The 12,121-nt window shown below is 40.3% G+C and overlaps 1 protein-coding gene across 20 annotated transcripts in view; it reads right to left on the bottom strand.

Moving 5' to 3' along the window:
• rbfox1 (RNA binding fox-1 homolog 1) overlaps positions 1 to 12,121 on the bottom strand; it is a 783,527-nt gene that overhangs the window by 139,392 nt on the left and 632,014 nt on the right. For 19 of the 20 annotated variants that reach the window (XR_009824521.1, XR_009824520.1, XR_009824522.1 and 16 more), the window contains one exon: positions 1,739 to 1,885. Coding sequence is in view for 16 of the 20 variants with exons in the window: in XM_062036671.1 (XP_061892655.1) it covers positions 1,739 to 1,885 (147 nt within the window). In the remaining 4 variants the exon portion in view is untranslated. The remainder of the gene's footprint in view (positions 1 to 1,738; positions 1,886 to 12,121) is intronic. The other variant, XM_062036666.1, reaches the window with a different exon arrangement.

Genomic DNA, 12,121 nt, shown 5'->3' with positions numbered 1-12,121 from the left:
ACACATGCCAATACGGCCGGGTTAGCTTACTAAAGTGCAATTTTATATTTCCCGCGAAACTTCCGGTTGAAAACGTCTATGTATGATGACGTATGCGCGTGACGTCAATGGTTGAAAAGGAAGTATTCGGACACCATTGAATCCAATACAAAAAGCTTTGTTTTCATCGCAAAATTCCACAGTATTCTGGACATCTGTGTTGGTGAATCTTTTGCAATTTGTTTAATGAACAATGGAGACTGCAAAGAAGAAAGCTGTAGGTGGGATCGGTGTATTAGCGGCTGGCTGCAGCAACACAACCAGGAGGACTTTGACTTGGATAGCAGACGCGCTATCCAACGCTAGCCGCCTACCGCATCGATGATCGGGTGAAGTCCTTCGTCGCTCCGTCGATCGCTGGAATGCAGGTGAGCACGGGTGTTGATGAGCAGATGAGGGCTGTCTGGCGGAGGTGGATAGCTAATGTTTTTAGCTTAACTCTGTGAGGTCCCGTAGCTAAGTTAGCTTCAATGGCGTCGTTAGCAACAGCATTGTTAAGCTTCGCCAAGCTGGAAAGCATTAACCGTGTAGTTACATGTCCATGGTTTAATAGTATTGTTGATCTTCTGTCTATCCTTCCAGTCAGGGGTTTATTTCTTTTGTTTCTATCTGCAGTTAAGCCCGATGCTATCACGTTAGCTCCGTAGCTAACGTGCTTCGCCGACGTATTGTCGTGGAGATAAAAGTCACTGTGAATGTCCATTTCGCGTTCTCGACTCTCATTTTCAAGAGGATATAGTATCCCAGGTGGTTTAAAATACAAATCCGTGATCCACAATAGAAAAAGGAGAAAGTGTGGAATCCAATGAGCCAGCTTGTACCCAAGTTACGGTCAGAGCGAAAAAAGATACGTCCTGCACTGCACTGTAGTCCTTCACTCTCACGTTCCTCATCCACGAATCTTTCATCCTCGCTCAAATTAATGGGGTAATCGTCGCTTTCTCGGTCCGAATCGCTCTCGCTGCTGGTGTAAACAATGGGGAAATGTGAGGAGCCTTTCAACCTGTGACGTCACGCTACTTCCGGTACAGGCAAGGCTTTTTTTTATATCAGCGACCAAAAGTTGCAAACTTTATCGTCGATGTTCTCTACTAAATCCTTTCAGCAAAAATATGGCAATATCGCGAAATGATCAAGTATGACACATAGAATGGATCTGCTATCCCCGTTTAAATAAAAACAATGTCATTTCAGTAGGCCTTTAATAGATGTCATCAGTGTTTGAACCTGACAAATATTACGTATATATGTTATATTTTATATCCCTATATTTAGTCTATTTATACCTGCATTGTCCTTTCCATCCGTACACTTTCCATCCTTGTAACTGAGCTACTGTGTGGAACAATTTCCCTTGTGGATCATTAAAGTTTGTCTAAGTCTAATATGCACCGTAAAAAAGTGTTTTCTTCTAAAATGTAGTGAGTGCGGCTTATATACCGGTGCGGCTTATAGTCTGGAAAATACAATCGTGTTCTCGAGGAAAAAACCCTTTAGAAATGTGTTTTTACATGATCTGTGGTTCATCCCACGTTATTTTCTTCTAGGCAGAAAACCCCGTCTCTTGGTTTTGCAGGTTGATGAAAAAAAACAATGTTGAATGAAATGAAAAACCAAAAGTCTGTGTTTCAATGAAACATGTTTGTTTTTAAATTGCTTATCTTGGAGCAAAATACAATAAAAAAACAGGTATACTCACGCCAAACATTTGCCTGAGGTCCGGGTCTCTGAATCTGAAGGGGATGTTGGACACATGAAGTCTTTTGGGTTGGGCTTTGCTGTCTGTGGTCTCAGATACAGTCTGTGTCGGTGGATGGCTGTCTGTCTGAGAGGCATCATCTGTCTGCTGGAGAACACATAGTACCTTACTAAATTGCAAAGAAAGGGGAAAAAAAAACAACGGTATTCTTTATGATATCACTGTGTTGGTTTAACGGCCACGGTTCAATTGCCGGTCGAAACCGTGCTTTGGAGATGATTGAATTTTCAACCTGAGGAGGCTGCATTTGAAAGAATCCAAGGTAATATATGGTTGTTAACTATTACGGCCATTGATTAGACCGCGTGGAGATGATTGATTGGTGCACACACAAACATCTACAGAGCCCCGGCAGCAGACTGTTTATCCTTTAGCTCGAAACCCGAGCGATCATTTTATCATTTAATGCATTTTTTTTGCCTCGGTTTATATGTCGCCTCCAAACATTTCTATTCCGCAGCGTCTTCTTGTTCAATTTTAATGTAATGCAGTCAAGCAATACCATGCAAAAGATGTGAAAACTTGCAGACATTCAACATTTTCCGAACCAAATTATATCGCGTAGGAAGAGTGTTTCGCAACTAGTGTCTGGTGTGCCGTGGGCATACTTGCCAACCCTGACAAATTTTCCGGGAGACTCCCGAATTTCAGTGCCTGTCCCGAAAATCTCCCGGGACAACCGTTCTCCCGAATTTCTCCCGATTTCCAGCCGGACAACAATATTGGGGGCGTGGCTTAAAGGCACTGCCTTTAGCGTCCTCTCTCACCCGAAAAGGAGACTATTATATATGTCTCCGTTATCCATAGGTTTATCTACAACCCATAAAGTTTTGGAACAACAAATGTTGCTCCAAAACCTGTATGTACCTTTCAGCATTAATCGCGCCTTCACAGATGTGTTTATTACCCATGTCTTGGGCACTAATACACCCCCATACCATCACACATGCTGGCTTTTACACTTTGCGCCTATAACAATCCGGATGGTCCTTTTCCTATTTGGTCCGGAGGACACGACGTCCACAGTTTCCAAAAACACTTTGAAATGTGGACTCGTCAGACCACAGAACACTTTTCCACTTTGTATCAGTCCATCTTAGATGAGCTCAGGCCCAGCGAAGCCGACGGCGTTTCTGGGTGTTGTTGATAAACGGTTTTCGCCTTGCATAGGAGAGTTTGAACTTGCACTTACAGATGCAGCAACCAACTGTAATTACTGACAGTGGGTTTCTGAAGTGTTCCTGAGCCCATGTGGTGATATCCTTTACACACTGATGTCGCTTTTTGATGCAGTACAGCCTGAGGGATGGAAGGTCACGGGCTTAGCTGCTTACGTGCAGTGATTTCTCCAGATTCTCTGAACCCTTTGATGATATTACGGAGCGTAGATGGTGAAATCCCTAAATTCCTTGCAAAAGCTGGTTGAGAAAGGTTTTTCTTAAACTGTTCAACAATTTGCTCACGCATTTGTTGACAAAGTGGTGACCCTCGCCCCATCCTTGTTTGTGAATGACTGAGCGTTTCATGGAATCTACTTTTATACCCAATCAAGCATTTCATGGAATCTACTTTTATACCCAATCATGGCACCCATTTTTTTAAGTAAGCAGCAAGTACAGTACAGTTAGTAGAACAACTGTGTTTTCATTACTGTTTACTGTACTATATATATATATATATATATATATATATATATATATATATATATATATATATATATATATATATATATATATATATATATACATACATATATATATATATATATATATATATACACATATATATATATATATACACATATATACACATATATATATATATATATATATATACACACATATATATATATATATATATATATATATATATATATATATATATATATATATATATATATATATATACATATATATATATATATATATATATATATATACGTATATATATATACGTATATATATATATATATATATATATATATATATATATATATATATATATATATATATATATATATATATATATATATATATATATATATATATATATATGTAAAATTATATATAAGAAATACTTGAATTTCAGTGAATTCTAGCTATAAATATACTCCTTCCCAACCCCCGCCTACCTCCCGAATTCGGAGGTGTCAAGGTTGGCAAGTATGGCCGTGGGAAATTATGCAACTTCACCAGAGCATGTTGATAGATTTACCACTGTGAGAATAAACTTGATTGCATCACAGAAAGTGATGATTTGCCTGAGAAGCTGGACAGGACAAAAAAAACAACAAAAAAAAACCCAACAACATTTGTGACGTTTTTCCAATGAATGATGTCAGTGGATATATCCATATATGGTCGCGATTTACCTGAAGTGCTTTGCACGAGTCTCCCATTGCAGTGGTCGCTGTGGTCAAAAAGTTCCTTCTTTTTCTTTATCCATTACTAATTACTTCAAACTTATTTCGAGGCATCTGTCTGATTTATATGGACACGTTTAACTTCAATTCAATTTGCTATCACTCTGCGAGACGCACCAATAATCTACGACAAAACAACAACAAAAAGGCAACTATTCTATACTTTTAGTGGCTGCAGTGAGCCGTTTTGCACTGTGTATCTTCCCGAAATAAATAATAATACAGAAATGACAATGAGCATTATTACACTACAAATGGAGCGTTACAAATACCAATAGAAATAGCGCTATTGATAATGAACAATAACAATAATTGACCTCTATTATCAACAATAATAGATGTTCAAATGCAACAATACATATACGTAATGATAACTAGAGATACGAAAGAATGCAGAAAAATGGAGGGGAAGAAAGAGAAGCAACCTATATTAACCTTGTAGATTGTTATAGTAAAACACATCAACCCCCCCTCCCTCCGTGCGTCGGTTGAGGTGGGCGGGGTTTGGTGGTAGCGGGGGTGTATAATGTAGCCCGAAAGAGTTAGGAATGCATGGGATTCTGGGTATTTGTTCTGTTGTGTTTATGTTGTGTTACAGTGCGGATGTTCTCCCGAAATGTGTTTGTCATTCTTGTTTGGTGTGGGTTCACAGTGTGGCGTATATTAGTAACAGTGTTAAAGTTGTTTATATCACCACCGTCAGTGTGACCTATATGGCTGTGAACCAAGTATGCCTTGCTGTCACTCACGTGTACCTGGACTGGCTCGTTGCCAATGGTGGTTGTAGAGGGCGCTATTATTGTTGTTTGGGTGAAAATCAGCAGACATTCGAGAGAAAAGTGGACTTTAATTTCGGGGATCTCCCGGAAAAATCGGGAGGGTTGGCAAATATGACGCTGTCAAACTCGTAGTCCGCACTAACATTAAATTTTCATATTAAGATGCGGGTTGCGTGTTTGAAACCCCTGGTTTACACATAGCACAAAGCAAAAAAAAACTTTGTATGCAGTGTTATTTCATTTTAAATTTCAAAAGAGTTTTGTGGCTCCCATTGTTTTCTTTAATTTGTGAAACTAGTCAAAATGGCTCTTTGAGTGGTAAAGGTTGCCGACCCCTGCCCTAGGGCAACAATGTTAATGTATGTTTGATATACAGTATAACCCCAGAGCCAGGCCCACCGTGCCGCCCGGAAGAGCCAGCAGCAGCAGGCCGCAGACAGACGCGCCCGGCAGAGGACAAGGCACGAGAGAAGCAGGGGACAGCCAGCCCTCAAGCCAGCAAGAGACCACACCCCACACGGGCAGAAAGGCAGGACGCCCAACCCGGGGGCCCCACAGGCTCCCCGCAAGCGGACGGGAAGACTGCCCCCACCCCACCAGCAACCGGGCCCCCACGAGCCCAACCCCCCAACCCCGGAGAGCATGGCGCGGCTCGCCCCAGGCCACACCACCCAAGTCGAGTGAATTAAGCTGCAAAGAAAAAAAACGGACGTGACAACATATGCAACCCATTCCATTGCATCTATTGCTTTTTTTTCGTCCGCCCACAAAGCGCTGCTGATGGAATCGGGGGTTGAGGATCTCGACTGTAGAGGACACTAAGGAGTCCGTTAAGTGTTTGTCAATAAACCTTTTAAAAAAGCAGGAGTATGTTTGTGTCTCTGGGACGCTGCCGCATGAAGGGAGCATCCGCTGTTTCAAGCTCTGCGACGATGAACTCAGGACTCAGTATCTGTTTCAAGCTCTGCGACGGTGAACTCAGGACTCAGTATCTGTTTCAAGCTCTGCGACGGTGAACTCAGGACTCAGTATCTGTTTCAAGCTCTGCGACGATGAACTCAGGACTCAGTATCTGTTTCAAGCTCTGCGACGATGAACTCAGGACTCAGTATCTGTTTCAAGCTCTGCGACGGTGAACTCAGGACTCAGTATCTGTTTCAAGCTCTGCGACGATGAACTCAGGACTCAGTATCTGTTTCAAGCTCTGCGACGGTGAACTCAGGACTCAGTATCTGTTTCAAGCTCTGCGACGATGAACTCAGGACTCAGTATCTGTTTCAAGCTCTGCGACGATGAACTCAGGACTCAGTATCTGTTTCAAGCTCTGCGACGATGAACTCAGGACTCAGTATCTGTTTCAAGCTCTGCGACGGTGAACTCAGGACTCAGTATCTGTTTCAAGCTCTGCGACGATGAACTCAGGACTCAGTATCTGTTTCAAGCTCTGCGACGATGAACTCAGGACTCAGTATCTGTTTCAAGCTCTGCGACGATGAACTCAGGACTCAGTATCTGTTTCAAGCTCTGCGACGGTGAACTCAGGACTCAGTATCTGTTTCAAGCTCTGCGACGGTGAACTCAGGACTCAGTATCTGTTTCAAGCTCTGCGACGGTGAACTCAGGACTCAGTATCTGTTTCAAGCTCTGCGACGATGAACTCAGGACTCAGTATCTGTTTCAAGCTCTGCGACGATGAACGCAGGACTCAGTATCTGTTTCAAGCTCTGCGACGATGAACTCAGGACTCAGTATCTGTTTCAAGCTCTGCGACGATGAACGCAGGACTCAGTATCTGTTTCAAGCTCTGCGACGATGAACTCAGGACTCAGTATCTGTTTCAAGCTCTGCGACGGTGAACTCAGGACTCAGTATCTGTTTCAAGCTCTGCGACGATGAACTCAGGACTCAGTATCTGTTTCAAGCTCTGCGACGGTGAACTCAGGACTCAGTATCTGTTTCAAGCTCTGCGACGATGAACTCAGGACTCAGTATCTGTTTCAAGCTCTGCGACGGTGAACTCAGGACTCAGTATCTGTTTCAAGCTCTGCGACGATGAACTCAGGACTCAGTATCTGTTTCAAGCTCTGCGACGGTGAACTCAGGACTCAGTATCTGTTTCAAGCTCTGCGACGATGAACTCAGGACTCAGTATCTGTTTCAAGCTCTGCGACGGTGAACTCAGGACTCAGTATCTGTTTCAAGCTCTGCGACGGTGAACTCAGGACTCAGTATCTGTTTCAAGCTCTGCGACGGTGAACTCAGGACTCAGTATCTGTTTCAAGCTCTGCGACGGTGAACTCAGGACTCAGTATCGCAGTCTAACTAAAGATAAACAGATGTGTGATTCACTCTGAAGAAGTTCAACACTGATGATAGGACGATGAAAGTCAAAATGCCTCAATATGGATTGTTCAGGTTGGTTCAACCTTCTCCCCCCGCCAGAGTTACAATCCATTGGTGTGTTTATCATCCATCCATCCATCCATTTTCTACTGCTTGTCCTTTTATCATGAGATGTCTAAATGATTTTTGTCTAAAAACATCAATGCTACACAACTTTCAAAAGATCCAAAACAAACATAATTCTATAGAGCTTTTTCACATTTGTCTCAAAGCGCTTTATATATGGAGACGAGGGTCGTCCCGATACCAATATTTTGGTACCGGTACCAAAATATATTTCGACACTTTTTGATACCTTTCGATACTTTTCCAAATAAAGGGGACCACAAAAAAAAAGGCTTTATTTGCGTTATTTTAACAAAAAATCTTACGGTACATTAAACATATGTTTCTTATTGCTATTAAAGAACAATTTTGTCCTTAACCCTTGTGTAATGTTCATATAGTTGTTACTCAGCCAGCGTTTTTGGGTCTGGACCTTATCCCAATAAACATCTGTTCAGTATTTTAACATAAAAGTGTTTGATTGTGAGGCATTAAAAGCCACAAAATGCAACGGGTCCATCAGACCCACAAACGCTGGCTGAGTAACAACAATATAAACGTTGCACGGAAAATGTCTCTGCCAGTTTCTGCATCCCACAGGGATTCCTCTTTTGTGTTTCTGCACCTGCGGTTCCCACATAAGGTTGCAACATTCATTGATTGATTGAGGCTTGTATTAGTAGATTGAACAGTACAGTACATATTCCGTACAATTGACCACTAAAAGGTAACGCAACCGAATAAGTTTTCAACTTGTTTAAGTCGGGGTCCACGTAAATCAATTCATGTTTGTCAACACTGTCTGCTCTCATTTTCTCGCACATTCGACCCTCTGATGTTCTGTGTACCTACACTCTGTCCTCCTCCTGTCTAGGCCTGCTGTGTGTGTGTGTGTGTGTGTGTGTGTGTGTGTGTGTGTGTGCGTGTGGTACACAGAACATCAATTTTCACACTTCTATTAGCCCCGGGTCCAGTGGACCCAGACATCTTATATCAGGGGTGTCCAAACTTTTTCCACTGAGGGCCGCACACTGAAAAATCAAAGCAAGCGGGGGCCATTTTGATATTTTTTATTTTAAAAACCAATACAATATATGTATACAAAATATACATTTAGGCCTCCACTCAGACTTGATACCGGGGACTCCAAAGGGTTTAGGTTAAAAAAAAAAAAATTAATTAATTATTTAGTATTATTATTATTATTATTATTATTCAAAGTTCAAATATCTAGATCAACATTAGGTATATCTGTCAATATAACGTTTTTTTTTTTTTTTTTTTAGATTTAAGTTGTATGCCCTTTTTGTCAAAGAAAACACAGTTTTTTATGGAAAAAACACAAAATATGAAATATTTTCCCCCAATAAAATTTTAAAGTGGAACATTTCAGATTATATAATAATTGGAGCTTATAACATAACTCATAACAACATTGATTTTAATGTATTATTATTTTTTGAGCAATGACACTTAAAAAAAAAAAAAAGTCCCACTAAAATGATTGGGGATCCAAAAGGGTCCTGCTCACTAATGTGTGAAAAAATTAATCGTAATTTTTTTTTAAACTGTTAACACAATAGTCTCGAGATCAACTTCAGATCTATCCGTCAATTATAACTTGTATTGTTGTTTATTATGTTCCTTGTTTGGTCATTTTAGGCCCTTCTTTAAAAGAAAACAAAACATAGTTTTTTATATGGCAAACACAAAATATGCAACATTTTCCCCAAAAAGTATCTCAAAGTGGAATATTTAATGTGACCTAATTGGAGCCTTGAATGGGTCAATAATTCATAATAACATTGTTTTTGATTCATTATTATGTTTTAAAGAAAGAAACAGCCTGCATGACAGCTTAGTGTTATTAGAGTCAACATAGCAACATTTTATTGTCACCTGTTTACTCTTTTATACTACTTTTTATGTTTTTTATTAAATTTTTTATCATATTTTTAGAATGTGTCGTAGGGCCGTTAAAAAATTACCTGCGGGCGGCAAATAGCCCCCGGGCCGCACTTTGGACATCCCTGTCTTATATGTAATAGAAATGTGTAGGGGGGGTGTATGGTGTGTGTGGTCATTAAATAAGTATTGTGATATATGTTCTTCACAGAAAATGAGCCAAAGTCAGTGAGTCTCAGTTTGAAAAATGTATTAATTGTATCATTTTTCTTTTAATAAAAAATGAAAACGGGTCCCACAGACCCGAACACCACACTAAAATAGTGAACATACTAGACAACTTGTCTTTTAGTAGTAAGTAAACAAACAAAGGCTCCTAACTAGTCCGCTGACGTATGCAGTAACATATTGTGTCATTTATCTACCTATTATTTTGTCAAAATTATGAAGGAGAAGCTATAAAAATGAATTATTAATCTGTTTTTTTCATTTACTGTTAATATCTGCTTATTTTTTGTTTTAACATGTTCTATCTACACTTCTGTTAAAATGTAAAAATCACTTATTCTTCTGTTGTTTGCTACTTTACATTAGTTTTGGACGTAGTTACAGGATCATACATTGGTCATATTCAAAGTCCTCATGTGTCCAGGGATATATTTCCTGACTTTATAAACATATCATCAATTTTAAGAAAAAGAACCGGTACTTTTCAAAAAGAGTATAGTACCGTTTTTGGTTTATTAGTACTGCGATGCTATACTAGTACACTGTAAAACCCTAATGGAAACCCATACATTAAAAACGGTGTTAAAATGCTGTTATGTCAAAAATATAGAGCAGGGGTGTCCAAAGTGCGGCCCGGGGGCCATTTGCGGCCCGCAGCTAATTGTTTACCGGCCCGCCCCACATTCTGGAAATACTATTGTAAAAATAAAAAAGAACATTAAAAAAAGTGGAATGAGGTGAAATCGAACGAGAAAAAGTTGCAATGTTGACACAAAAGTTGCCATGCAGGCTGTTGTTTTTTTCTTTTGTCTTTCTTCATTTTTCTTTTTTTGCCATTGCTCCAAAAAAAAAAATAATGACAAAAAATCCATGTTATAATGAATTATTTTCAGGGCTCCAATTACTTCAAATATTTCACTTTAAAATGTTTTATGTGGTAAATATTGCATATATTGTGTAGTAGCCATATAAAAACATCAACGTTTTCTTTGACAAAAGCGCATAAAATAAACAAAATAATAGTTGCAGCAATAAAATGGACAGATATATCTGAAGTTGATCTCGTAACTTAAGTGTTGAAAGTAAAAAAAAAACCTAATGAAAATGTATCACTTTATGAGTGGGGCACCTTTTGGATCCCAAATATATTTAGTGATTTTTTATTTATCTTTTCACTGTGATTACTCAAAAATATGAAAGAATTAAAATCAATGGTGTCCTGCATTATTGATCTTTTAGGGCTCTAATTAATAAATATTGCATATTTCAATTTTACTGTAAAAAAAACTGAGTTGTTTTTGACAGAAAAGCCATAAAACATTTTTTTTAATTTGTATTACTTTATATCAACTTGAAGTTGATATAGAGATTTACTGTAAGTGTTAAATAATTTAAAAAAAATAATAATCTGACTTATTTTTAACATTTTAATGACTGAGACCCTTTATGGTCCCCGGGACCCCTAAAGGTAAAATAAATAAAAAATGCATATATTTTGTTATGATTTGAAAATGAAAAATATCAAAATGGCCCCCACATGCTTTAATTTGTCCGTGTGCGGTCCTCAGTGGAAAAAGTTTGGACACCCCTGCTGTAGAGAGAACAGTTGTTTTTTTGCTGTCATGCTCACATACAACAATGCTACCATTCCTCCCGTCCACGTCTTTCTCTCTCCGTCAACGGCTTACAGTCCCCGGCCTCAAACCTTCTAAAAATACAGCCTGCACAAAAGTTTGTGTGGGTGTGTGAGCTTGAAAAGAAGCAGCATAAGGCCAGCAGACTGCGAGTCTTACACGCGATGCCTAAGTATACATCGGAACACGGAAAGAAATGCGCACGTATACAGCCGCAACTGCCATCTGCGCAGAGCTCGTTGGTGGCAGCAACATCCGCCTACACTTGCACCGAGGACACAAAACAAGCAAACACACCGCATCTCGTCCCGCTTTGGCACAAGAGATTGAAATGGGAAGCGAGGACTGACTCGAGGAGTCGCGTTCTCCTCCTCCTCAGCCTTCCCGGTAAGGCCCATTCAGGTGTGCTGGAGAGGAGGCTACACCTGAATAGTCGAACCTCGGATTCAGGAGGAACAGTGTGGTTTTCGTCCTGGTCATGGATTGGTAGACCAGGTCTATACTCTCGGCAGGGTCCTTGAGGGTGCATGGGAGTTTGCCCAACCAGTCTACATGTGCTTTGTGGACTTGGAGAAGGCATTCGACCGTGTCCCTCGGGAAGTCCTGTGGGGAGTGCTCAGAGAGTATGGGGTATCGGACTGTCTGATTGTGGCGGTCCACTCCCTGTATGATCAGTGTCAGAGCTTGGTCCGCATTGCCGGCAGTAAGTCGGACCCGTTCCCGGTGAGGGTTGGACTCCGCCAAGGCTGCCCTTTGTCACCGATTCTGTTCATAACTTTTATGGACAGAATTTCTAGGCGCAGTCAAGGCGTTGAGGGGATCCGGTTTGGTGGCTGCAGGATTAGGTCTCTGCTTTTTGCAGATGATGTGGTCCTGATGGCTTCATCTGGCCAGGATCTTCAGCTCT

The sequence above is a fragment of the Entelurus aequoreus genome, linkage group LG25 (assembly GCF_033978785.1).
Source record: "Entelurus aequoreus isolate RoL-2023_Sb linkage group LG25, RoL_Eaeq_v1.1, whole genome shotgun sequence".
Taxonomy (NCBI): Eukaryota; Metazoa; Chordata; class Actinopteri; order Syngnathiformes; family Syngnathidae; genus Entelurus; species Entelurus aequoreus.
Note: the sequence above shows the minus strand (reverse complement) of the source record. Positions and strands in the feature narration are given on the sequence as shown.